At 38.8% G+C, this 25,389-nt stretch overlaps 1 protein-coding gene across 1 annotated transcript in view; it reads left to right on the top strand.

Moving 5' to 3' along the window:
- The first annotated feature begins 8,501 nt into the window (after nucleotides 1-8,501).
- The window catches only part of ltk (leukocyte receptor tyrosine kinase), a 62,096-nt gene continuing 45,208 nt past the window's right edge, over nucleotides 8,502-25,389 (top strand). The window contains exon 1 of the mRNA XM_063499994.1: nucleotides 8,502-8,725. Within this exon, the coding sequence (XP_063356064.1) occupies nucleotides 8,674-8,725 (52 nt within the window). The 5' untranslated portion in view covers nucleotides 8,502-8,673. The remainder of the gene's footprint in view (nucleotides 8,726-25,389) is intronic.

Raw genomic sequence — 25,389 nt, 5'->3', positions numbered from 1 at the left:
GTTGCTCCTGTAGTTAGAATTTGCAAATCTGAACATAACATTACGCTGGATAGCAGAAGTAGGACTTTGTGCAACACACTTGTTAAGATAGTTAACATTCCTCTAAAAAAGGTAATGTGTCGCTGTAGCAATAGCACATATCCAGTGGTGTTCATTTTAAAATCTGCAGATTTCAAGGTAAAAAGATTTGGACACGCTGGATGGTAAAAGACAGGCATGGCATGATAATGTTGGATTCTCCTTTGCAACCACACGTATAACAGAAGCACAGTTAAAGGTGATTCACAAGTCATGATTTGCCTAAGGCTTTTATAACCAATGTGGTGCAGACCTCTTTGCTCCACATGAAAAAGACAGTCACAATCAGCGGTTGGCACTGATTGAGCTGTGCAAAAAACCACAGTCGCCAAATCATCCTGTGGGAACCCACTTTTTAAATAAATAATGACAGTAGAACTTTCCACAAGTGTTTAGAGGGCCTTTTGCATTCGGGTCGTTTCTGATTCTGTTCTCTATGGAAAATCTGCAAAGAGTTACCTTTTGCTCAAGATTTTCGGTGGGTTGAGGATGCAAGTAAACATGACAGTATTGGTTTTAAGAATTTCTTCCAACACAATCCATATACAGAAAGCAGGACGAGTGAGAGGACAGAAGCTGTGTTTTTATTAAACGCTTATGTCTGTCAGCTGAGGATGACACTGTTAAATGGGATGAACAGTAAAAAGAGAAGTGTTGGCAGAAGATCTTGTGGTCTGGTTTATTTCCACCCATAAGTTCTCTATCAGAGCCAGCGTTGGAGCACAATATATTTTTTTTTTATTACTGTAATTTTTATAGGGAGAAATACAACATGTGGATTTGTCATGCTGGAAAAAAATTTTATAATCGAGGAAAGGGAAACAAATGTTTTTGATTAAAACTGAAAATTTTAGAATTCAATTATGTTAAAATATTGTTGTGTTTGTGGCACTGTTGACCAGAGATTCTTCTTTTCATAGACAGTATAAAACATGGAAGCATTTTGAAGGACAAAAAGATAAAAGAGTGGAATGCTAACTTATCGGCTAATGCCAGCAAGCTTGGTAAACAGTGTTGAGTGTACTATGTTACAAATCAACATTATTGTAATGCTGCTGTAATTATATTATATTTTTCAGCAATGCAGTAATGTAACACATCATTGTACTAAACTTATCAATTATATTAAAATATTAATAACAGAAAATCTGAATTAAAAGGCGTGAGCAGTGTGTGACATGGTTACTGTCGATATCTGTGGGGGATTAAGAGATTAGATTAAGATTAGATGCTAATCTGAAGGTGCTGCTGAGCTTGTACCTAGTCAAATTTCCTTTTTTTGTTCGACCAGACATGGTCAGACCTGCTGTTCCCTCTCCAACAGCGTCATAACGTTCCTTGGCGATGTATCAGATTAGTTATTAACAACTTTTTCACACTCTTGACATCACACATGTTGGCGAAGTTGGTTAGCAAGACGAAACTCTTCCTGTTACGATGATAAATCACCGAAGCCTGTTCACTTGCTAATGCTAGTTGTTTTCATACAAAGTGCAGGCTGTAACAGATCTCAGAGCAGTGAAAGCAGAGCCAGCAGCAGCTTGCCTAGCATGCTGAACTCTCATCAGTTTACAGTCATCACTTTTCTTTGGTACTTTTAATTTATGCCTATTTTTATATAATAATGGACTGCATTTATATAGCGCTTTTCAACACCCTCAAAGTGCTTTACAATTCCACTATTCATTCACTCTCACATTCACACACTATATATATATATTTGAATAGGCAAGCACTGCTGCCTTGCTTGTCCTGACAGAACACCACTGGTGTATTAGACAACAGCTTGGTTAGTGGCTGCTGGAGGTTGCTGGCTGTCATTTGTCATTTGCAAAGTGCTACGCCCAAAAACTTGTGATTGATCATGACAACTAGCAGCCATACCAGTCACAATTTTTTTGGTGTCGAACTGCACACCTCTTTGCAACCATTTTCACCCAAGTCATAGTGAGTAACCCCCAGCAACCACCAACCAACCTGATGTGGAATGCACACTTTTACCTTGTAACCTGGGGTTACCAGATGCTCTCTAGACCTCTATGGTTGAGGCCATAACAGGTTGCATTCATAAATGATATGGGTCCAACACAGTGACACACATGTGTTGCTAATTTGTGACAAGTAAAGGACTAATAAAATACTAGAATTTCACTCAAAACAGTGAATGATTACAGAACATCCAAGAAGTGAAGCCTTCTTAAATTCTCCATGATTGTTGAATCTGGCAGACACAGATCAAAACATCTGTCAATCAATACAGACACACTCGTAACTAAATTATCTAAGCAGATGAGCTTTAGAAAAAGTGGACCACACTCACAGTTATTGAGGAGAATAACTGAAAACGCAGCTTTCTTATCCATCATAACCTCCTCTTGTTATTGATGAAACTGGGATGTTTCATCAATAACGCTTTTTTTTCTTTAACCTTCCATAATAGGTAGTAAAGGTTTTATATGTACATGAGAGAAATGTTGTGAAGGTTACCTTTGATTTGACTTTTTAAAAATACTTTTCCAACAAACAGTTTAAACTTAAATGTCCTCTATAAGCTGTAAATCCTTCTAAGTTTTACATCAACCATTTTGATGTTGACGGCATTTTCATTACTGGGAAGGAAGCAACACATTGCACAGTATTGATAGAGCCCTTTTCTACATTACAAGAAAAATATTTTAAAAACTTCTTCCTACGTGACAAATTGGCCACTGACCTTGGAGTGGTTGGCTGGTTGCAGAAGAACCAGCTTGTCTACTTGTAGAGACAGCTCATTGTGATCCGCCTTATCCTTGATGATGTTGCACTTTAATTTTTCCAAAGAACTTTAATCATATTGTTTGGAAACACTGTGCCGTGCAAAAGCCTTGAAATTTTCTGGCTCAAATAATTGTTAATATATACAGAGGAGGTGAAGAGAGAGGTACAACAATGAGTGTCTACAGCCATCTGCAAAACATGATGGACACTATGTCACGGTTCAAGTCCTCATTTTAGCCGGTGGTGTTGGGAATCTTGTCAGTTTGATGGAATTATGAACATAGAAGAGTACCGTCAGATTTTCCAAGATGCATTACCATCTGGAAAGCATCTGATTGGCAACGGCTCCATTTTTCAGCATGACTATAGTTGACTATCAAAAATGCCAAAGATAGCTCTGGAAAGTGTCGGATTGGCAGCAGCTTCATTTTGAAGTCAGACACACTAATAATGCAATAAAAGCATACCTGGATGGGAAAATCCAGCACAGACTATCAGTCAGTGGATTGGCCTTCGAACCAATGTGGGATCGTCAGCAAATGAAACAAAAGGGAGCCAACATCCAAAGAAGAGCTTTGAATCTCCTTTAAGAAGCCTGGAGAATTATTTGTGAAGACTGTTTAAAGAAATTATATGAAAACTTTCTTCAAACTCAGCAGCTAATATTGGCTTTCAAGGTTATTAGTGAATTTATAAGGCAACTTTCTATGTATTTTTAACATGTTTTAATAAATCTCTATATCTTTTTTTCAATTTCCAGGCAGATTGTCATGGGCCTGAGTCTGTTGACTCAGGGCTGGGTATTAATTAACATTATCTTATGTTCTTGTTATTCAGGTTATGTATTGTGTTAAGATTTTCCTCGTTCTCAGGTTTTAGTTCTGTGCTCCCTCTGTTTAATGTCCCTGCCCGTGTGTTCCCTCTGTTCTCTGTCAGTGTAGTGTCTCTGAGTTCTGTCTGCGTATATTTCCTGTTTTACTTTGAAGGTCTGTGTCTGATGTCAGTGTATTCTGTTTGCGTTCTCCCTGTCTTGTCATGCTTCTTGGGTTCAGCTGTGTCTCCCTCCTGTGTGCTGTTTCCTCGTTTCCCTTTGTGTATTTGAGCGTGTGTTCTCTAGTGTTTGTCGTGGGGTCTTTTGCTCGTCATGCCCTGTGTTTCTCCCTGCATGTATGGTTTCGAGTTTTGTTTGTTAGGTTTTTCCCAGTTTAGGTTTTCTTAGTTTGGTCCTTGCCATCCTCGCCACACAGCCAGTGCCTGCATCTTGGGTCCTCCATTCATAACCCCGCACGTCTGCCACCGCAGCCGTGACATGGATTATAAAGAAATGAGAGGTAGCTCAAGACATTTGCAAATCACCTTATGTCAACAGATCTAATACAATTACATTCATCTTGTAACTTAACATAACCCTGATCCTGACCTTCAGATCTTAAATCAGATTTGATTTAGGGCACTAGCCCCATTAACCTGCAGACCAACCTGCACTTTGTTTGTCTGGTAGTCTGACAGATCTCTAGTGTCGTATGTAATTTAGTGAAGCGTCATTTATCTAGCACATTCTAATGCTAAGTTACAAAAAAACAAGCAATGCATTTTAGAAGCTTCTTGAAACAACCTAAAGATTCAGAAACACTGATGGATTGGGGAAGGTGATTGCAGAGGGTTTTTGTCTTTTGCTTTGCACTTGGAGTGGGTGATGGATGAAAGGCAGACATTTGAGGACTGGAGTGATTGAGAAGCAGAAAGAGGAACAACAAGATCAGAAATATAAAAAGCAGTAAGGCCGTGCAGTTCACTTAATCAACCAAATAATGTATTTTATTATCAATTTTAATGGAAACAAGTGTGTGTGTGTTTGAGGGGTGGAAGATCAGGTGGGCAATAGTTGTAGTTGAGAGGCTACCAGCTGCATTTTGAAGCAACTGTAATCGATTTTGTGCACCTTGATTGAGGTACATACAGAGGGAATTGCAGTCATCCAGATGGGAAAACATGAAAGTATTTTATGAATGAACAGTTTGACGTCCACAGAAAAGAAGACACATCTGATTTTAATGATATACTACCTCAGATTTGAAAGTAGATGTGCAGAATTATAGCTTAAATTCTGCTTTGTTGTTGGGAAAGTTTAAAAATGAAAGAAAGGTAAGTTTAAAAATCAGCAACTTCCTGGTGCTTACCAGGAAGCCATCGGACTTTAGCTTGGACTGTTGGCCAATGAGCATTAAAATTCCCTTTTTGAGGGCTTTTAAAGAAGAGAACACATGGCATCATTGTCAGTACTTTGCATTTCCTGTGTTTATTCTTATCTGTTATTGTGAGCAGCACATTTTTATAGTATGTAATGATTTATAATTATTTTAATAATGGTTATTATTCTCAATTAATGTATTGTTCCCTATCCTGGAGCTATTTTCCGCCCACTCTAATGCACTCTCTACCTGCAGATCTATAGTGCCAGTGCCTTGAAAAACAGTTTCTGCAAACTGACATTGATTGACAGCTTCATAAATGAACAGAAAGGTACTTTTCACAGGTTTGAAGATGCAACTTGAACAACACAGAGGTTTGACCACATTGAACTGTCATCCTCTGGAGAAAAAGCTACAGTTAGTGCCACATGTTCGACTGACAGAAAGAAAGAAAGAAAGACAGAAAACTTAAACAAACAGGAGATTAAACAGAAAGGAGATTTATAACTTGGCTTTTGCAAACCTGTCAGTATGTAAAGGTAGGTCATAGATATCGGACTACTTCAAAGAAAAGTTGAAAACAATTCTCTTTATAAGAGAAAAAAGCACAAAAACAAAGCGAATCATTTTCTTGACAGCCTTTCATTATTTGGGCTTTAATACTCAATCTGCCTGTGACTTTCAGTCGTTTTAGAAATACGTGCTATCTGTCAGTTCTGATTGATGTGGACTCGGGTGCGTATTTCAAGCTGAATATTTTAGTGATTTACCCTAGCTTATAATTAAAACACAAGTATGTGCATACAAAAGTCTAGTGTTTGTTCATTAAAGTTAACAACCTCTGCATGTTTGTATCATGTTTATGAGCATTGAAGCTATTTATTAGAAACACCTGATAAATATGCATGACTCCTGTACTGTTATATTTAGATCACCAGGAGTAAGGACAGCTGTATTTGTTGTGTTAGCTACGATCTTATACACAAAACAAAATTTCATATATAAGACAACATATCATCATCTACTGAAAATTAAAGTTGAATGACACTTTACAGTTTCTAGGCTGCAGCCAATAATAATCTCAGCTGCAACTTTGTTAAGTATGCTGGCACTTAATAATACGAATTGGAGTGGAGAAAATGACAGGAACACCTTTCTGTGGGATGCAATTCAGTTCAACAGGGCCATCAGTCTGGGAAGTCCTCTGTAGAGACAATGTGGGCTGACTTTTGCTCTCCACGTGAACTCTTTACTTCCAAACATCTAAGACTGCTCAAATGTGATTTTTCAATAGAACAAAACCTCCTAAAAGTGAAAGTCTTGTTCTTTGACTACAGTATCTCAAAATATTCAGATACACTCACTCACCATGTTGTTAGTTACACCTGTTAAACTACTCATTAACATAAACATTTAATCAGCTAATCACATGGCAGCAACTCAATTAGGCACGTAGACGTGACCTGCCAAAGTTCAAACAGAGCGTCAGAATGGAGAAGAAAGGTGATTTAAATTACTTTGAACGTGGCGTGGTTGCTGCTGCTTGTCTGAGTATTTCAGAAACTGCTGATCTACTCGAATTTTCCAACATAATGATCACATAATGAAAAAGAGAAAATATTCAACAAGCGGCAGTGTTCTGGGCAAAAAATGCTTTGTTGAGGTCAGAGGCACAGTAACCCAATAACTTGTTACAACCGAGGTATGCAGAAGAGCTTCTTTGACTGCACAAATAAAATACTCGGGCAGATGGGCAACAACAGCAGAAGAGCACACTGTATGCCACTCCTATTAGCTAAAAATAGGAAAATAGAAACACAAAACAGGCTGTAATAAAGACCAAAGTAAAAGAGTAGCAGATCGGAAAAACTTCTAATAAGATGAGTCTCAATTTCTGCTGTGACATTTGATGCTGGGGTCAAAATTTGATGTAACCAATGTGAAGGCATACATCATCTTGCCACGTGTCAACAGTTCGGGTTAGCGGTGGTGGGGGAGATGTTTTCTTGGTACACTCCGGGCCCCCTAGTGTCAGCAGAGCATCATTTAAATGCCACAGCCTACCTTTTTCTAGACCATGTCCTTCTGAAGTAAAGCCTGCTCATGCACTGCTGCTTTTTTGGTTACCCACTGACTTGTTTTCCATCACTTTAATCTGACAGCTACAAAACACTTGAAGGTATTCTGGGTATATGCATTGTTTATTTTAATCCCCAAAAGTTTGAACAATCTTGAAACCTGAAGAAATATTTACTCAAAAGCAGCTGCTGGCAGGAGGTATTAATGATCTCATGGAGTAACTGTGAGTTATATAAGAAGGAATCAGTGATAGTGTGATGTTTGGCTGAGTGGTGAATCACATGGCAGCAACTCACTGCATTTAGGCATGTACACATGTTCAAGACGACATCCTGAAATTAAAACCAGACATCAGAATGAGGAAGGAAGGTAGTTCAAGTGACTCTGAATGTGGCACGGTTGTTGGTGCCAGACAGGCTGGTCTCAGAAACTGCTCATCTCTATCCTGCCTTGTATCAATATTGCAAGTTGCTGCTGGGGGTGTGGGGGATATCTTCACAACAACTTTTAGGCCCCTCAGTATCAACAGACTTTAAGTATTGCTATTGAACATGTGCATCCCTTTATGGGCACAGTGTACCCATCTTCTGATGGTTTCTACTAGACAGGATAATGCACCAAAGCTCAAATAATCTCAAACTGCTTGCTCAAACATGTCATTGAATTCACTGTACTCAAATGGCCTCCACAGTCACCAGATCTCAGTCCAATAGAGCATTTTTGGGATGTGATGAAATGGGAGATTCTCACCATGGATGTGCAGCCAAAATAAAAAACTGCTGCAACTGCCACGATGAATTAAGCCAGTTCTAAAGGCAAAACGGGGTCTAAACAGATACTAGCAAGGTCTAGTAAATAAAACGTTAATGTGTCTATTTACAACACCATAAACTCCAAACTTCCAAAATAACCATAAAGTTGGAAAACGTATTTTTATAGCTAGTCTTCATGAATATAAGTGGGCGCCTGTATATGACTATTGCATTTGACTGCATTCATTTTATCTACAGATGTTCCCTTTTTGCTGTTTTTGACACTGTTCAGATAAAACTGAAATATGGAAAAATGTTTAATGATTTTCTGTGATGTTACTTTAATTATGCAATAATGTCCGCTTTATTTTTATTTTTTTAATTTGATTTTCTCAGGGTAAGGTGTTTAATCCTGTCGTGAGAAGCTGGTTCACAGAGTTCCTTTCCATAAAAGTCTGTCTTGACATATGTGGGCAGAGTGAGCCTGAAAGCTTCTCTAGGACTCGGAGCCCTTTTGACTGGTGACTAACACGCAGTGAAAGGGAGCAGAGGCAGGGGAGGAGGGTTTGGAGGGAGGAGGGTTTGGGGCGGTTGTCGTCACCGGGAGCTGCAGCAGCATCAGCATCACCGGAATGAGTAACAGTGCGCAACTTGAGAAATAACTACAGTGTCTGGAGGAGCGCGCGTGTGACCGTTAATCGTTAACTTCACGAGCCGGGTTTCTCTTCAGCGTATTCATGAGGGCTTAAAAGGTGCCAGCAAGGAAACCCCCAACACGGACTCTCTGTGGAGCTGCCGCCGAAGAAAGAGGAGCCATGGACTATATAAAAAACCACAACACTTATCTCCCCTTCTTCATTTTGATAAGTAAGTCACGCACTTTGACTCCAGTGAGTGTTTTGGTAAAACTTTTCTTCTGTCTCCTTTTTGCGCTTACTTTCTGTTTTCTTTAATTGGTTGAATGGGCACATTTGGCAACAGTGTGCCACGTTAATTAGCCTTCCTGCCTTTCTGCAGCGTCGTGCCACTCACAGAGATCACGGGGGGAGAGTTGGTCCAGGGTTTAGACAGAGTCTGTTGCAGTTTGATCCGATCATGAATCTTTGGCACAAAAACGCGCCGCCTCGCACACGTCCCAGCGGTGCTTCCACATCCACTCTGAGAAGCGACATCAGGCGAGGTGTCATTTTCTCTTGAGGCAACACTTGACGGAATTTGATTTACATTCATTTACACTGCAGCAGGACGACAAGACTTGGCAAGGAATGGGCTCTAGAGGAGTTACATAATAATTGTATGCTGTTGGTTATAATGCTTATTTTAAATAAACAGAGAAAAATATGACACTTTTCTTTAGGCTTTAAGCAGATTAACCCAGATTTTGCTCTGTTAAACCTAACTGAAAAAGGCAAATATCATTAAACAAAAAAAGGCCTGAATTTTCTTCCTTTCCCCTCCTTTTTAGTATTAAGAAAATAAAAAAATAAAATCCATGAATCATTGTTTACTGGAAGAAAATCACGTTTGTTTGTGCTTCTTGCCTGCCAGATCCAATCAGGCTTAATTTCATATGAATAGAGTGAGTGTTTGTGACCAGCAGAGGCATGTCATGTGGTCAGGGAAATTATGGTGAACTCACTCACAGGGATCCACTAGAGCTGGCTTATTAGCATCACTGTGACTTCCTCTGGCTTTAAATCATCTCATGCAGCACAGTTAGTTCACTTTTTACATGCTAAGCCTATTTTTAATCTGCTCATGCTTATTGAAAGTCAGATTTGTTATTAGTTCTTTAGAGGAGGGAGTTATTATTAGTACTACTGCTGGTAAGTGCTCATATATTTTGTTATGTTTCACACAGGTTGATGCAGCACCACATGCTTTCTCTGTCTGCTGAATAGCTGTATGTATCATATATGTTTAGCCAATCAACATGTACCTAAAGAGGGCAGTAGATAGCTTACTCCACTTGAAGCAACAACACCTTTTTTTTTATTTGCAAGCAAAAGCCACATGCAGGAGCCCCTCCCCTTGGCTTTAGCAGCCACTGTGGCTGGATGAGTATAAGTGGCTCTTACTGCAGTCACTCCAGTGACAGGAATGAGTCCAGGATGAGCTCCGCCAAAACTCACAGTATTATGTCAGATCCCCCTCCTCCCCTCTCCGAGCCTGAGGCACATCTAGCATGCATCCAACTCGTGAGGGATAGTCTTCTCATACCAGCGCGGCCAATATTTGATTTTCGCAACATTATCTATTCGCAGTATTCTCAAACTGCATGTGGGGAGTTGGAGAGAGAATCTTTAACCATAATTATAGAAAGCCCATAAAAATTACAATTACACTCAAGTGGAAATGCAAAACAGATCAGCTGATACATATCTGACTGAAAATTGCTTTCTCTGCTGTGGCAAATACTGTGTGATCAAAGGGCGGATGTGATTAACCAGGTTGGTAGCACTGTCCCATTTTGTGCTTAGTGTTGATTAACACGACAAACTGTATAAATGATGGATTATTTGTGCGCCGTGAGGTCACCCATCGGTTTGTAGACGTCTCACTATTCTGTAAACATGTTTATCTCTTCTCTAAATTGGGGCATTTTATCAGCAGGGTCTAGGAGGCCATTTGAGGCCGGCTCAAGTGGCCGCTCGGTGAACTGTTTCTCATACTCCTGCATTGGTGTCTTTTCATCATATGTGTATTATTAAGATGCTATCATTATGTTATTTTTTTAAACATCACAGTTATCGTCAGTACAAGTATATCTCAATACAGCTGCTACCAGTTGTATGCTGATAGCATTTACTGCTTTTTTGTAGTTTAGGCACCCGTTGAACTTTGTAATGATAGGGAAAGTATAATTCCAGCATCAGAATAGGTACAGGATTTCTTGATGGTACAAGTAGATGCCGCTTCCTCGAACAGAAATATATGTTCCAAAAAAATACTTCATATGGAAAACGTGGAATTGCTTTCGACCCTTACTGAGACACCAGTGAGAATCGAGGCATTGCGTGAGGGGTCTTTCTGCAGAATATCGGTGCTGCTGACTTTAGTTTTACCCCCGCTCAGTTCAAGTGATTTATTTTTCATTTCCTGTGAAATACGCTACTGTTTTTTTCTTGTTGCCTGTACAAAATCAGTGACAAATGGTAAGTATTCTTTTGGCATATACCAGATTCGTATGCTGGAAACTCACTCTAAATTACAGCAGAAACATTACTTGCCATTATCATCTGGATGAAATGTTTGAAAATATTTCCTTGTCTATATAACTTGTACATGTTAATATTGGCATGCCAAAGTTCTGCATTACAGATATATTGGACAGTCATTTTCATGTCACCATTTACTCAAGATTGAACATCTCCAAACAAGTTTTGTGTACAGTAAATTACTTTGCATTCATACAAAAAAAGATGGTACAAAACTATTGGGCCCGGTAGGCCGAAGGAAAAGATTCGATTTTTTTGCAACACTTATAAAAACACATTTTCAGTGCAGTCTTTTTAAAAGAGGCTTATCTTTGTCAGTTGTTTTTAATTAATACTGTTAATTAAATTCCTATTATTTAAAAGACGTATAGGGTAATATGTGCAAAAGTCTTGAGCCACCCCTCAAATCTTTATATTTTGCTTCCATCAGTCATTCTTGACATTTTTTTAAAAGTGGTCTTGAGCAAAAGTTCTCCAGGTTTTCTGAAGGTCCTTCTTAGTACTTTTTCACTCATTTTCAGTTGAGTCTGCTACCAGACCAACTTCAGAGAATGTTTTCTCCCTGTTTGTTAAGCCACTTAACACTGACCTATGAATCATTTGCATTTAAAAAGAAAGCAACTAACTTAAATAATGAGTTCATGTTTGTCCCTTTTTCACAACCTTGTCACAAAATTACATATCATGTTCCCGTTTCTGTAGTTGAGTCTCTCAAAAATGCCAAAGATAGATCTGGAAAGCACCTGATTGGCCAGTGCCAACACCGCCAATGCAGTAAAAGCATACCTGGGTAGAAAAACACCCAGTCATGAATTGGCCTCCCCAGAGTCTGGATCTCAAAATTGTTTAACCCAATGATTTTGACAGAGAACAGGACAAAAGGCAGCCAACATCCAAAGAAGAGCTTTGGGATGTCCTTCAAGAAGCCCGGAAGACTTCTCCTGTAGACTGCTTAAAGAAATTATAAGAAAGTTTAATAGAGTTCAGGCTGTGTTAAAGAATAAAGATGGTCATACTAAATACTGAGTTTCAAACTTGTTGAGAGTCTTATCTCTTTTTGCCTTATATACTGTGTTTCCATCTAAGTTTGCACAGGGTTCAGTAAATCACCTGTTTATCTTGTTCCTTGCAAATCAGATACAGAGTGTCTCGAGACTTTAGCGCAGTACCGTGTATATGTTTGACCTCGGCCCTCTGATGAACCCAGCCTCTCGCCCTGCGACAGCTTGGATAGGCTCTTGTCCCTGCATGACAATGAAGTGGATAAGTGGTAAAGAAGAAAGATGGACAGATGAAATTTGAAGATTTAAACACACTTTTTGAGAGCTTTCTCGTAGGTGGAACTCTCTAGACTTTGCTTTAACACAGTGCAAAGTTAAAATACATAAAGGAGATGGCTTTAAAATAGGATTGTACAACAGAAACAGTTACTCATATCCAAGTTTCATAATCTTACCTTCTCCTCATGTCTAAGTGTTGTGCCAAATTCCAAATTGCATTTTTCGAAATGGCACAGAAAGAAGCAGAGACAAAAGCCAACTATCCCATTAGTTTTAGGAGAAAGTGATTCTTTTCACACTGATTCAATCAATCACTTCTTTTTATCAATTACCCGAATGCCACTGGGGATTTCCTAAAAAATGTGAATTGGTAAGAATGCGTTTTATCATGAAAGAATTTAAAATATGCAAAAACATAAAGTACAAAGAGTCAAATTCCGATCCTGTGATCGTGCTTTCTTTCTGCCGTGTGACCGTTTTCAGTAGTTTACCCTGTTTCTGCTTCCAGTAACAGAGGCCAAATTGACTGCATCCTCAGATTTCAGCTTGTGCTTTGATCACACTTTAGCTTTTATAGTTATTCATGATATCTGCTAATTGAAACTAAATGGGATTGCTTATGCTTACTATTCTATTGGGACTCTAAGGTAAATACAATGGAAGTGTGACTGCAGTGAATGCGTGAGCTTCCTGACTCATTATGTGGTTAACTGCTGGATCTGATTTTGATTGTGAATTTCCAACAGTGCTAACACTCAGTGTGTGTGTGTGTGTGTGTGTGTGTGTGTGTGTGTGTGAGGCTTTAATGATAGTTCTAATCACCTGTGTTTATTTTACGCGTCTCGGTCCCCATGTGTCTCTGTGAATGTTAAAAGACGACCGATCTGATCTGCACTTAATCAACAGAGTTTGAATGCAATTACTGCACGCAATGTGCCCTTCGCTCGTTCACATACACGGCATGTCAGTTCAACATTGGAGTGACTATTATTATATATAGAAAAACCAAACTCACCTCCAGAATTTACCTGCTGTTTAATGTGGCATTAATGGTAAAGAAGGCAACTTTTTTGGCAAGATCAAATAAAAAAAATGAAAGGTTGACCCAAGATGAGCAAATTTAAGGCATAAACTGGTAAGTCCAAGTTTTAAACTTGCTGAGGAGTTACGTGTTTATATTTCAGGAACTTGGTGTGAGGATTTGTTGTATTTATGTGATCACTCTGTTCACTCTGTTTTACGAGGTGCAAACTGTACCATTTGCATTTGCAAGTTGTTCTTGCTTTCCTCTTCAAAACATCTCATTTCCTCAGTCTTTCTCCTTTCTGAAGTTGTCTGGCAGGCTTTGGCATTGACCTCATGTTTTAGAACTCCATCTGTCTTTTTATCTTGGAGGCTCTTTCTGTTTATTGCTATCCGCCTCCTGAACCATCAACAGCCTGTAACACAAAGAGACAAGTGAGAGTATTTCCTCCTGTGTCCTTGTAGTGAAGTTGCTGGTCTAATGTCTATTGCTCAGGTATAGTTCGAGGGTAATGATCTTTTTCCACTGCTGGCAGAAAGAGGGAGGGATAGAGGATCAAAGCTGACCTCGGGGGCTTCCCTCTTCTGGCTGGCTAACAGATAGATGAGTAGCCAGCTGTGTGTCGCCCATGTTCAAGGGCGACTTTGGGTTGGGACAAAGCCAAACCCTTTTTTTCATAAAAAAGTTTTTTTTAAAGTAAAATAGTCCAGAGATACAATTAGGCAGAAACATGATATGAAGCTGACCTTTGGCAAGATATTCAAAATGAGTGAGATTTTAGACTTGGCAAACATTTCAAGTGTCTAAGTTAGGTTTTTTGTTTTCTTGCTTAATACTGTAATTCAAAGCCTCAGATAAATGAAAATGATTAATAGGCTGGAACTAACTGTTTTTTTCATGATTTATGACTGTGACCCACAATGACCCAATGTGACAAGTTCTAAAGTAGGAAAAGAGAAAAAACAAGTGAGACAGCATAAATATTTTTTTTATTGGCCAAAATAACATGTTTTGCATTTGTAATGCGAAAACCGGTGCTAACCTTTGATTTCAGCTAATTTTTTTCAGTGAATAGCGCCAATTGTGGGTGTTGATGGGTTTCCTTAAGTGAACTGTTTACTTCAGGTAATTGAGCAGTGTTTTTGTTGGACTAAGTTCAGGGATGCAGCAATCCAGCGTTTGTAAAAGTAGGTGAAATACCCCCAAACTGCCCCTATTAGCATAGGGTGACCATATTTTGATTTCCAAAAAAGAGGACACTTGGCCTAGTCATGAAGAACTTTAATAATACTGTTTGCTTAAAGAAAATTTTAACATATTTAAACGATGCCTTCTCTGTGCGGTTACTGAATGGTTTTACAAGTCAACAAGGGCAAAAAATAACTTAAAAATCTCTGGAATTAAATAATGGTACAGAAATAAGGCTTCATCTGTATAAGAAAAATTACCAGTACCGGGATGTATGAGGGAAATTTCTTTTGCAGTTCATCTGAAAAGCTGCTTTTGCGCTTTGGCATCTTTTAAACATCACCAGGCGCGCTGCTGCGCGCTGTCTGTCCCGTGTGTGAGCGCAGAACAACAACTCACAAAGCCGCAGCTCGGGGATGACGTCACACATATGGGTCCTCTGTAGGAAAACCCGGACATTTTCATCAATCTCGAAAATCCCCCCCGGACGTGACCATGTCCAGTTTTCACAGAACGTGAAAAGTGGACATGTCCAGCGAAAAGAGGACGGTTGGTCACCCTATATTAGCATCCCTCATGCTACGTTAGCCCTTCTGCTAGCAAGTGCTACATGTTGTAAGCAATATAAAACTGAATTAAATGGATGAGTCATGTTACCAGTCTTGCTTTTCAAATCAGGATATAACAGATACACTAGGAAATATTGTATCAGTGCATTCATAGTTAAGGCCACTCCAAAAACATTGTCTTTATTTTTTGCTAGGGTTAGTGTCAGTGTTCAGGGCTACTGTCACTGCATGAGCCACTGTCCTCTGGGACATGGATGGGATTTTTTTTAGAATTCACTGATTGTTTTTATAATTCCAAATTGCTTCATGAATGAATATTTATAGGACCGACAGTGATACTGATATTTGATACTTTATATACTTCCAGAGAACTCTCCTTGTTCGTGCCATTTCACACTCCCATGAACATGTGTCCTAATTAGCAGTCTTTGATAAATCCTTGTTCTTTAAATAAAAACAGACCACTCTCTCAGGCCCTTATTTTCATCCCAGTGATTGAAAACACCTTCTCATACTTTTCCTACCATATTGTATTATTTTCCTCAATAAATAACGACTGAGTGTAATTTGTTTCATTACTGTTTTTATGACTTCAACTGAGTGAAAATCTGATAATGTTTAGGTCATATTTATGCAGAGTTGGAGAAAATCCCTAAGGGCTAATAAGTTGTTCCTGCAATTGTAAACCATCAAAAAAGAACTGATAAGTACCCTTGTCAGTTTCTGAGATCTCCAGAGATGTCCTGTATGTCAACAGCAGCCCGATACTCAAAGAGGGTTCAGAAATATTTTATTACAATGGAAATCTTTAGTATCCCAGAGGTGAAGGGTAATACGTTTTGGAGTCTGGCACACTGCAATTTTATTTTATTTTATTTTAAATAAAAAATAAACTTAGAATAAACAGATTCTCTTGGGTTCTACAAATATTGTCGCATTTGACCTCTAGGGGGCGCCTACTCAACTGCTGTATGCAAATAGAGTGTGCCGTCTCAAAGTCAAGGCTTTTCACCTTTTCCTCTCAGTTGAAGCTCGCAGCACAGTGAATTTTATTGAAAAGTTTAACAATTTTTCACAAGCCACAACTTTTTTAGTCTTTACTAGAGCTTACACAGATGGGCTAAAGATAATATCTGCCAATACTTTTGAAGGTTATAAAAAGAAGAACACACATAAATAAATCACACCCAAACGATGAGAAGTTTCTCTCGTTATGATTTATGAGTATGTGTTTAAAAAAATGTAAATATACAGATGCTCATAAACAATCTGACAAAAATGAGCAAAGTTTAAATATATTCACTTCTCACTCCTCATAAAGCAAGGCACCTAATAAATCCTGTGGGTGTTTACTTCTGGAAGAAGTGTTGATGCAGAGTTTTTCAAATTAAACTTTTTGCTCTTAAAGCCCAAATAGCATGGTCCAGACCCTGGTGGATCATAATTAACTCTTAAAAACTCTGGAACTCTAAAAAAAAAAAAGAAGCCATAAAGGATAAAACTGCAAGGGAAATACTCTCATTGCAAGACTATTTTGTGTCAATCTGAAATTGAATGGTGAATTGTGGTTTTTAAGAATGTAGCTGATGGCACGTCAGTTTTTTGCACTTTAGTCAGTGACAAACTCTAAGATGATCTGTGTGTCTGAGGATGAAGTCTGCAAAAAATGATTGAGGAGTTATGTACTCAAAAAGCAAGGCATTATGCCAGAGAACATACTTGCATCCATAAGTAGCCCTTAGTATTAGGCCCTTAAAATATTTTCCAGAAATATTTATGAGGACTCAGACATTTATTAACTGCATATAGCATTTTATATAGACATTTGTTAAATATTTCTATAGATCTTTTAACTGTAAATTGCGGTATGTTAAGGCAAAAAAAAAAAAAAACAATATTAAAAGAATTAATGACAATGACAACAATAACCGTTTCCCACAATAATCCAGCCATCTATCCATCCATGCATTCATTCTCTTCTGCTCCTCCAATTCAGGGTCGTGAAAGGGTTAGACCCCATCCCAGCTGTCATAGGGCAGAATGCATCCAGAATAAATTAATCAATATTGTGGACCACTTTAAGGGGGGTCACAGCAGGAACTCTAGTTATAATCAAACCTTTGAAACAATCTCCTCAGCAGCCTCCTGCAGCTTATCAGGTGGGACACTGAGTCATGCCCAAGCCAGCCGAAAAACAATCTTTTCAATGTGTGTTGGGTTGGCCCCAGGGCCCGCTCCCAGTATGACATGCCTCACCTAGGAGGCATTCAGGAGGCACCCTAGTCAGATGCCTGAACCAAGTCAGTTGTCTCCATTCAATGTGGAGGAGTAGCGACTTTATTCTGAGTCCTTCCCCAATGATTGAGCCATTCACCCTATCTCTAAGGTTGAGGACAGACACTTGATGCTGTTTGTGTGCACAGTCTCATTCTTTGGGTCACTCCCCACACCCTGTTGCCATAGACGAAGGAATGAAGGAAGGAATAAAGACTGAGCAGTAACTCTACAGCCTTGCTTATAAGCTCAGCTCTTTTCGGCACTGCGTCTGCATTACTGCAGACTCTACACTAATCCGTGTGTCAATCTCCTGCCCTCTTCCTTCCCTCATTCATAAACAAAATCCATAAGATTCCTGAACACCTTGGAGCAGCAACTCATTTCCAATCTGGAAATGAGATGGACACGTCATCCTTTTTTGACTGAGGTTTTCAGAATTAGGGATTCTAATTCTCATCCCAGCTGCTTTACACTTACCCTCAAACTGCTTTCATTTGATGAAGTCCATAGAATTACATCATCTGCAATTGTTCATCTGTACCTAGAAATTATATCTCTAAAAATTATGAACAGAATCAATAACAACTGACAACCCTGGTGGAGTCCAACATGCACTGCAAACCAGTCTGATATACTACTAACAGTGTGAAGCAGGCTCTTTCTACAGGGACAGAATAGCCTGCAAAAACAGGTCTGATAACCAAACTCCCAAAGCACCCCTCACAGGACACTCCTTGAGGTGTGGTAAGCACTCCTTCTACAGGTCCACAAAACACATGTGGAGTAGTTGGATAAATTCCCACGCACTCCCAGATGTCTACAAGAGAATGGAGAGCTGTTCAAGTGTTCCAGAACCAGGACAAAACCGCACATCCATCAGATATATATATTTGTGTTGGTGCCGTGCTTCATTAATGCCTTTGTTGTATTCATTTTCCAACATCTAAGCACAGCTTTGTGTTTCTTCACTAATATGACTCAGAGTTCACCCCAGTTTGGCTTTAGGCATTAAATGTTTCACATTTCCTCAAAGACACACAGGAGAAGGTTGGCATTTAACAAGGATATTAATATGTCAGAAAGGGTTTTGAAGTCTGTTCTAGAGAATGATTGGGCAGCAGCTGAGATCCAGACTGCCTTTATTCTCTTTTTCTGTATATACCAACGGAGTTATCGTGGTTTTCTGGTTTTTCTGGTGCTCATTTAGGAGCAAACAACAAACAACACATTCTTACAGGAAACCCTAAAAGAATTTAGCCTTGTGCAATAGTAGGAAATGTCGCTTCAACAAACTGTCAGACGGAATCAGTCTTAAATCACCGGGCAGCAGATATTCAGGTTCGCTAAAGCAAAGTGATTCAGTGAGTCATACAGCGATTTTTTTAGGTCTAATTTATGCCTTTAATGCTGAACTGAGACACTGCTGTTTGATCTCAGGGAAGAAATGTCAGCTTACTGGCCCATTCAGACTGAGTGGGAGTTGAACTTTGTGGTTTGAGATGAGAAGGTCCTGCTTCAGTCCCCTCGGACCCCCCGGGGTTTTATCCCGACAGATGTCGAGGCGACCAGTTCGGACACTGTCAGCTGAAATTCTGCTCACGTGTTCTTGGTGCTAATCTGTGTATTAAACTTTCTGAATAAATATATGCGTGTTTTTTTATCGGATGTGTTTCTGCGTTAGTTGTGAGTTGCCGAAACGAAAGCATTTCAAAAGGTGCAACTTTTCTTTGAAGGCAGACGGTCTCTGTTTGTAGTTTGTGTCACACTCTTCAGTTTCATTAACTTACTAATTAGCGAGGAGTTGGCGAGGAGCTTGCAAAACAAGTCAGCGTCTTCCATACAAACTACCTCTGACCTCTGCAACCATAAGTAGGTTTTCAGTGAAACGCGATATACTTCTTTCCAGACAATTTCTAAGAGCGACAGCAAGCAACCTCCTACGCCCACTTGATCAGGGAGTTTTCCCTAGTGACTGGTGGTTATCAGAGGGTCACTGACCATTGTCTAGGTGTGTATGACAGGGGAATAAAGATTAAATGAGATAAAATAAGTAACAATATCTAGTGTTTGTTGTTGCTGGCCAGCTGGGACACACGAGGTCTGTGAGAGATTTTAGCTCATATCAGCTAATTGTAAAGTAAAAACTATATAGGCTATAGAGAACGCAGTGTGTAGAGTTATGGCAATCTACTTTAAAAAACCAGTGTCAGTAATTATTTCCAAGAGTTAGGTACTAGTGACATCATTGGTTTACACAACTGAAATTACTAAGTCAAGTCTACAGAACTCCCTGTTCACCTCTTGTTTTTGCTATCATAGCTTAATGCCACCCCCACCAGGCTAAAGCCAGATAAATGTCTGTTTTCTTGAGACCACCTTGTGGCTTAATGTATTTGGATAAGTCTACAGTGTGAATAAATAACCCACCAGTCCATTTGAAACTAATGCAATAAACCAGATTTTGGTTTGGATTGTGCAGTTTTTATTTAATTTGCGTGATGGATTGTGCATTGCGGGCTACAAAAATGCATAGATGGCATATTTTTTCTTCTATATGAACACTGTTTGAGATGTATGTAAAGAAGAAGGGCTTTTGGCATACTCTGACAAGAATGAAAATGTATTTGCGAAAACACAACTCATGTTAACGTAGTGAGAGCTTTTTACTGTCCTCATCACTCCAAGCTTTTATTCAGTTGATTTTCCATCAAACTCCCATGTCCTTTTTCCATCTCAGCTAAACTGTGCCAAGCCACCTTGAATTGAAATTCTTATTAGCTTGTGTCTATGCTGCTTTTAAGCTTTGTATTCATAATCGGGAAGGAAAAAACAGAAAATTGCATGTTGCGTTAAAATCTCTGTGTTTTGTTGAAAAGGGACTTTCTGGGAAGAAGCTGCGTATCTCACACGATAGGCCAGTTAAATGAAGTCATGCTGCAGCCAATTAAATCATAAATTGAGTTATGGGTCTTAATTCCTAAATGCCAAAGGCTGATTCACTGCACATGAATGGGTCCTCAGAAGTCTATGTGGATGCTGGCAAGATATTCAAGCTCAGCAAAGGTGTGCATATTTTGACTTGGACATGTACAATCATCCATCTGTTTAGTTTTTATATAAAAAATATGATATAATAGAGGCTCTTTATGGAATGGAGACAACCTCTTGGTCTCCATTTGCTGAGACACAGAGGTAGAGTTGAATCCAGAAGGTCTTTGGTTGCGATTTCCATCAGCACAAATGCAGTCCTGGTCATTAAAGCCTACTGGGTGAACATGGGTTAAGGTACTGGTGTATATATATATTTTAAGAAGATATTTCCATTTTTTATTCACTTCAAGTGACTAATGATTTGCCCCAGACCCATAAATCCATTACTGTTTAATTGCATTAAGGTGAAATTTTGGGTAAATGTGGGGGTTTTTTTCTGTTGCTATCTTTCTCTTTGTTCTGACCCTGAGAAAGCCCCTTACTTTAAGTCTTCATTGTCTAAAAGCAAGAAGGTGTTTGGAGAACAAACATTGTTTTGTAATGTTCAGTATGAAGATGAATTTTCTTTTAAAGCCAGGGACAGCACAACTTGATTTTCTAGTGTGTTCTTTCAGGGAGCTGCCTCATTTGTCACCAGTTTTTTCTCATAACCTTGTCAGTGAATACTTTTTCCATGTTTTTTTGGTATCTCCACCTCTGAAGTCTTTTGGGTTTTTAAAGTTGCTCCTTGTGCAAGATCCAGAAGAATTGTCACAGACTTTGCACTTTTCTAAAGTTTTACACCTTGAGAGAGTGTAAATAAGCAGAAGTGACATCAGTGACATTTTTTTTTTTTGATAAAAAGTTGTTGAGTTTTGTCATTAGATACTTAATGCTTTCATTATTTAAACAGATAAGATTCAGTTTGCTTTTGTACATCTCTCGTTTTCATTTTATAATTTGGGTTTCTAATATGAGGGTAAAGCCTGGTCTGCATGTACCATTTTGACATAATCACATGAAAACTATCAATTCACCTTCAGTTCAGTTCAATTTTATTTATATAGTGGAAAAAATCAAAACAGCGGTCTCCTCAATGTGCTTGGTAAAGACCCTACAATAATACAAAGAAAAGCCCAATAATCACAAGACCTCCCATGAACAAGCACTTCTACAGGCACTTAAAGCAAATCACAGGTATAAATAGTAAAATCAAGTGGAAGCACTCAGAGAGCGCAAACCTCCACCAAAGCAGCTCACTCTCTTTTGTGCTATTTACTTTTAAGGGAATAGTATTCTATTTTGTATATACTCATTTTATTTTCTTTGATCTTTTTAAACATACCGTAAGAAGTTTGTAGTGCTGTAATACTCAGATAAGGGTTAGCCTGACAGGTGTTTACTTTGATTATGCAAACATTATGTAGACGTAGGTAATGGGTAACAGATTTGTTAACAACTGGATACGAATAACTTGAGCTTATTATGTAATATTGAACTAGAGCATATTTCTAACTAACCAAGCAGCTCATTCTCTTTCTCTTAACAATACTTTTTTAAATGATCGATGACATTATTGGGGTCAATTTTAAAGAAAGGCAGATGTACTGTAAAAGGTCAGAGGTCAAATGTGACATAATATTTGAATGCAAACTATAATGTCATATGTAGTATCCCCATATACCAGTATCATTTCCTAAATGTTGCCAATACAATAAAGGGAGGAGACTTTTGAGCATAGTTTTAAAGATAAAAGACATTTTAGGATAGTTTGACTTTATTTGACCTTAAAGAAGAGGTCAGAGGTCCAAAGTAATGGGATACTTAGAATCCCCATGCTGTATATCACTACCTACATGCCTAAATGTTCTCAATACAAACAATGGCAGTAAATATCTCTATATAGCATTATTATCATTTTGACCTTCAGTTCTCAGTCTGTTGACCTTAAAGAAGAGGAGGTCAGAGATCAAATGTCACATGTTATTTCAGATCTTTATCTTTATATGATACTTGTATGTTGACAATACCCACCACGCTTGTAAGTTATAAGACTTTTTGACAATTTTTGACCAATAAACCATTAAGTTGACTTTGAAGACCTTGGTGGGTGCAAGCCCATTTTTGATGGATTGTCAACACGACCCCACTCTGCACCCCTACAAAGTTTTATTCGGATACATTCAAAACTTTTCGAGCTCTTGCATTTACAGACAGAATGACACACAGGCAAACCCTACCAAAAATATAACTGCCTTTGTGGAGGTAATGATGAGCTGCTTTGGGTTCAGTATCGTGGTGTCATTTGTATGCAGACTCACTCACGAGGTTTCCATCCTAGTGTTGTTAAAATTTTTAAAATAAAATTCCAGGAAAAAAACTGCAACAGAAAAATTAAGGAAGATGATTTTTTTTTAAAGCCAGTGACTCTCTGTTACTCTGCAATTCGAGTACGTTTCCCATTTAAAACATTATTGTTGCGTCTATTGCTGCCACCTGTGCAAACATTAAAAGATATCTTCCAAATCTGCTTTCCATATGAGCAAAGGGGAGACAAAGTCCACAGTCGCTGTTGTGGACAAAACTGGATTCCTCAGTTCATACGAAACTAATGTGATTCTTTGGATTGCCCTTTTTATTTGGCTAACTCGACAGCTGAAGTCTCTTATCCTATCAGATACACTTGTCAAATAAAAATTTGCACACAAAAAAAAAGCAAAAAAAATGAGACCTGTGGATTTCTTCCATACTGAAAGTGCAAAAAGACCAGATATTTCCCTGCTTCATATTCTGGATAGTTACCATCTCACATTTTTTGACATATTACCACAGCAATGCATATCATTTAGACACAAGCAGAACCAAAGCTTGACAGGCCTGTCATGCATAGTAAGCAAACACTTTTTAGAGAAAGGGAACACTGTGGGAATATTTTCTGGTGGATTCTGACATGCTTTCGGTTAATATTCTTAAATCAGCAAACGCTGCGTTGACACATTTCCAACCTTAGAGTTTCGACGGGGAATTTACTGGCAAACGGTTGAGCTGAAACCCACAATGAAAAGCTTTAAAACAACTGACATGAATAAGAAAATGTGCAGGTTTGGGTACAGCACTGTGCAAAAGTCTTGAGCCGCAGCCTATTTCTCCATATTTTGCTAGGAAAATGCAAATGTGAATCCATTTCATGTTTAACAGCTGGAATATTCATGTTGTACTGTATGCATTTTTTAAAAAAAAAACGCATTACACTGTATTGTACACAGTAGCACTGTATTTTTTTCTGATGCTTCAATATTCACCTGACGATTCAATAAATGGGAGCACAACCCTGAATGAAAGCCAGCAATTTGCTTCAATTTCCAGTAGTGATGATGGCTGTCCGCAGCTGTTCCCCATATGTCTACATGTTTATTTGGATACACGAAACCTGAAGACATTAAGGACAATTTCAGGGCCCTGAGTGAATTTTAATTTGCCTCTGCATGTCTAATACCTCTTCTTTCTAATGGCTTTGTGGATGACTGACATAAAATTAAAGTAGATTTATGGTTCAGGATCGTGCTGGTATGTACAAATGGTTTCCAAATATGTGTTTGTGTGTGTGCATGGAGCTAAATAGATGAGGTTTTGGGAGGCGATAGCAGCATTTTGCTTCTTTTGGACAAGCCTCCAAGAACAGTCTGTAAGGGGCAAAGAAAAGATCAGAGAAATCTTTTTCTTGGTAACTTGATGGTTAATGACATTCGAAGCATTAAGTGGTAAGTGGCGACCTGGCATCAGACGGGAAGAAAAAGTACATTTTTATAGACTCAACTTTGATTTCTGTTGCTTTGTTCATTTCCTGTAACTTCTAATTAGGGCCACACTCGCATCATAAGCCAGATATTGCATGACTAACGCGCTCTGTGATATTTTCATTAAATTGAGCTGCTTGTCTGTAAGGAAGAAATTAAAGCACTGATAGCCGGAGGTGGTAGATTAAAGAAATGGATGGGGAAAACAACATTAACCATTCGTGTCTGTCGCTTTCCAGCAGTGTTTGTTTTTTTGTGTTTTTTTGTGTGTTTTTTTTAAAGAATTTAAACTTGAACCTTTCTGGTTTATGATGAAATATGTCATGTGGTTTGTTTGTAGCATCTGGTTAAGCCAGGGAAAACTTGGGGGATGTTTTGAAGCTATGTTAGCGAAAGTACGCCAAAGTTTAAGTTGCGAAAGTGGTGATGGCTTCCACCGAGTGGGGTTAAGAAAATTTCATGTTGTTCTTTGTCACACGTGAAAGAAAACAAAATAGAGATTTCGACTGTAGGTATGATTAGAGCAGCACTTTAAAGCATTTTTCAACGATTCATACACAATATAATCAGAAGGGAGAGCATGCTCTGCCAAGGTAAATGGACTGCATTCAAACAGCGCTCTTCTAGACTTATTGACCACCCAGAGCGCTTTACGCTGCAAGCCACATGCACCCACTCAAACACAGGCATGCAACACTTTTAACTGGGCTATACAAGGCTTTTCCTATCATCGACACACAGACAAACACACTGACATACACACACATCAATGGATGCATGTTTGGGAGGGGTTTGGTATCTGGCCTGAGGACACAAGCCCCACTGAAGCAGCTGGGGATCAAACTACTGACTTTCCAATTAGTGTGTGACCTGCTCTCCCTACTGAGGCACAGATGCCCCCCAAAAAACACATTTTGCAGTTTTGAGTCACATTGCACCAAAACGTACTTACTTCTCTGAAGAAGACGACCTTTTCTCTAAGTTCCATGACGTTCAGCTTCCTCATGACTACCGACACAGAGTGTGGCCTCGGCAGAAGAGTTATCTCAGGAGAAAGCATGATGCAGATGGACATTAGTTTCAGCTCCATGACAATAGAAGTAACTGACATTAAAGAAAATGTGACAAATCGCCGTGATATCGGAATAACAAGGACGCTTTCAGGAGCCATGTGTGGGAAGAGTTTTCCTTGAGGGGTATTGACCAGA

This window comes from Pelmatolapia mariae, linkage group LG16_19 (assembly GCF_036321145.2).
Source record: "Pelmatolapia mariae isolate MD_Pm_ZW linkage group LG16_19, Pm_UMD_F_2, whole genome shotgun sequence".
Lineage (NCBI taxonomy): Eukaryota > Metazoa > Chordata > Actinopteri > Cichliformes > Cichlidae > Pelmatolapia > Pelmatolapia mariae.
Note: the sequence above shows the minus strand (reverse complement) of the source record. Positions and strands in the feature narration are given on the sequence as shown.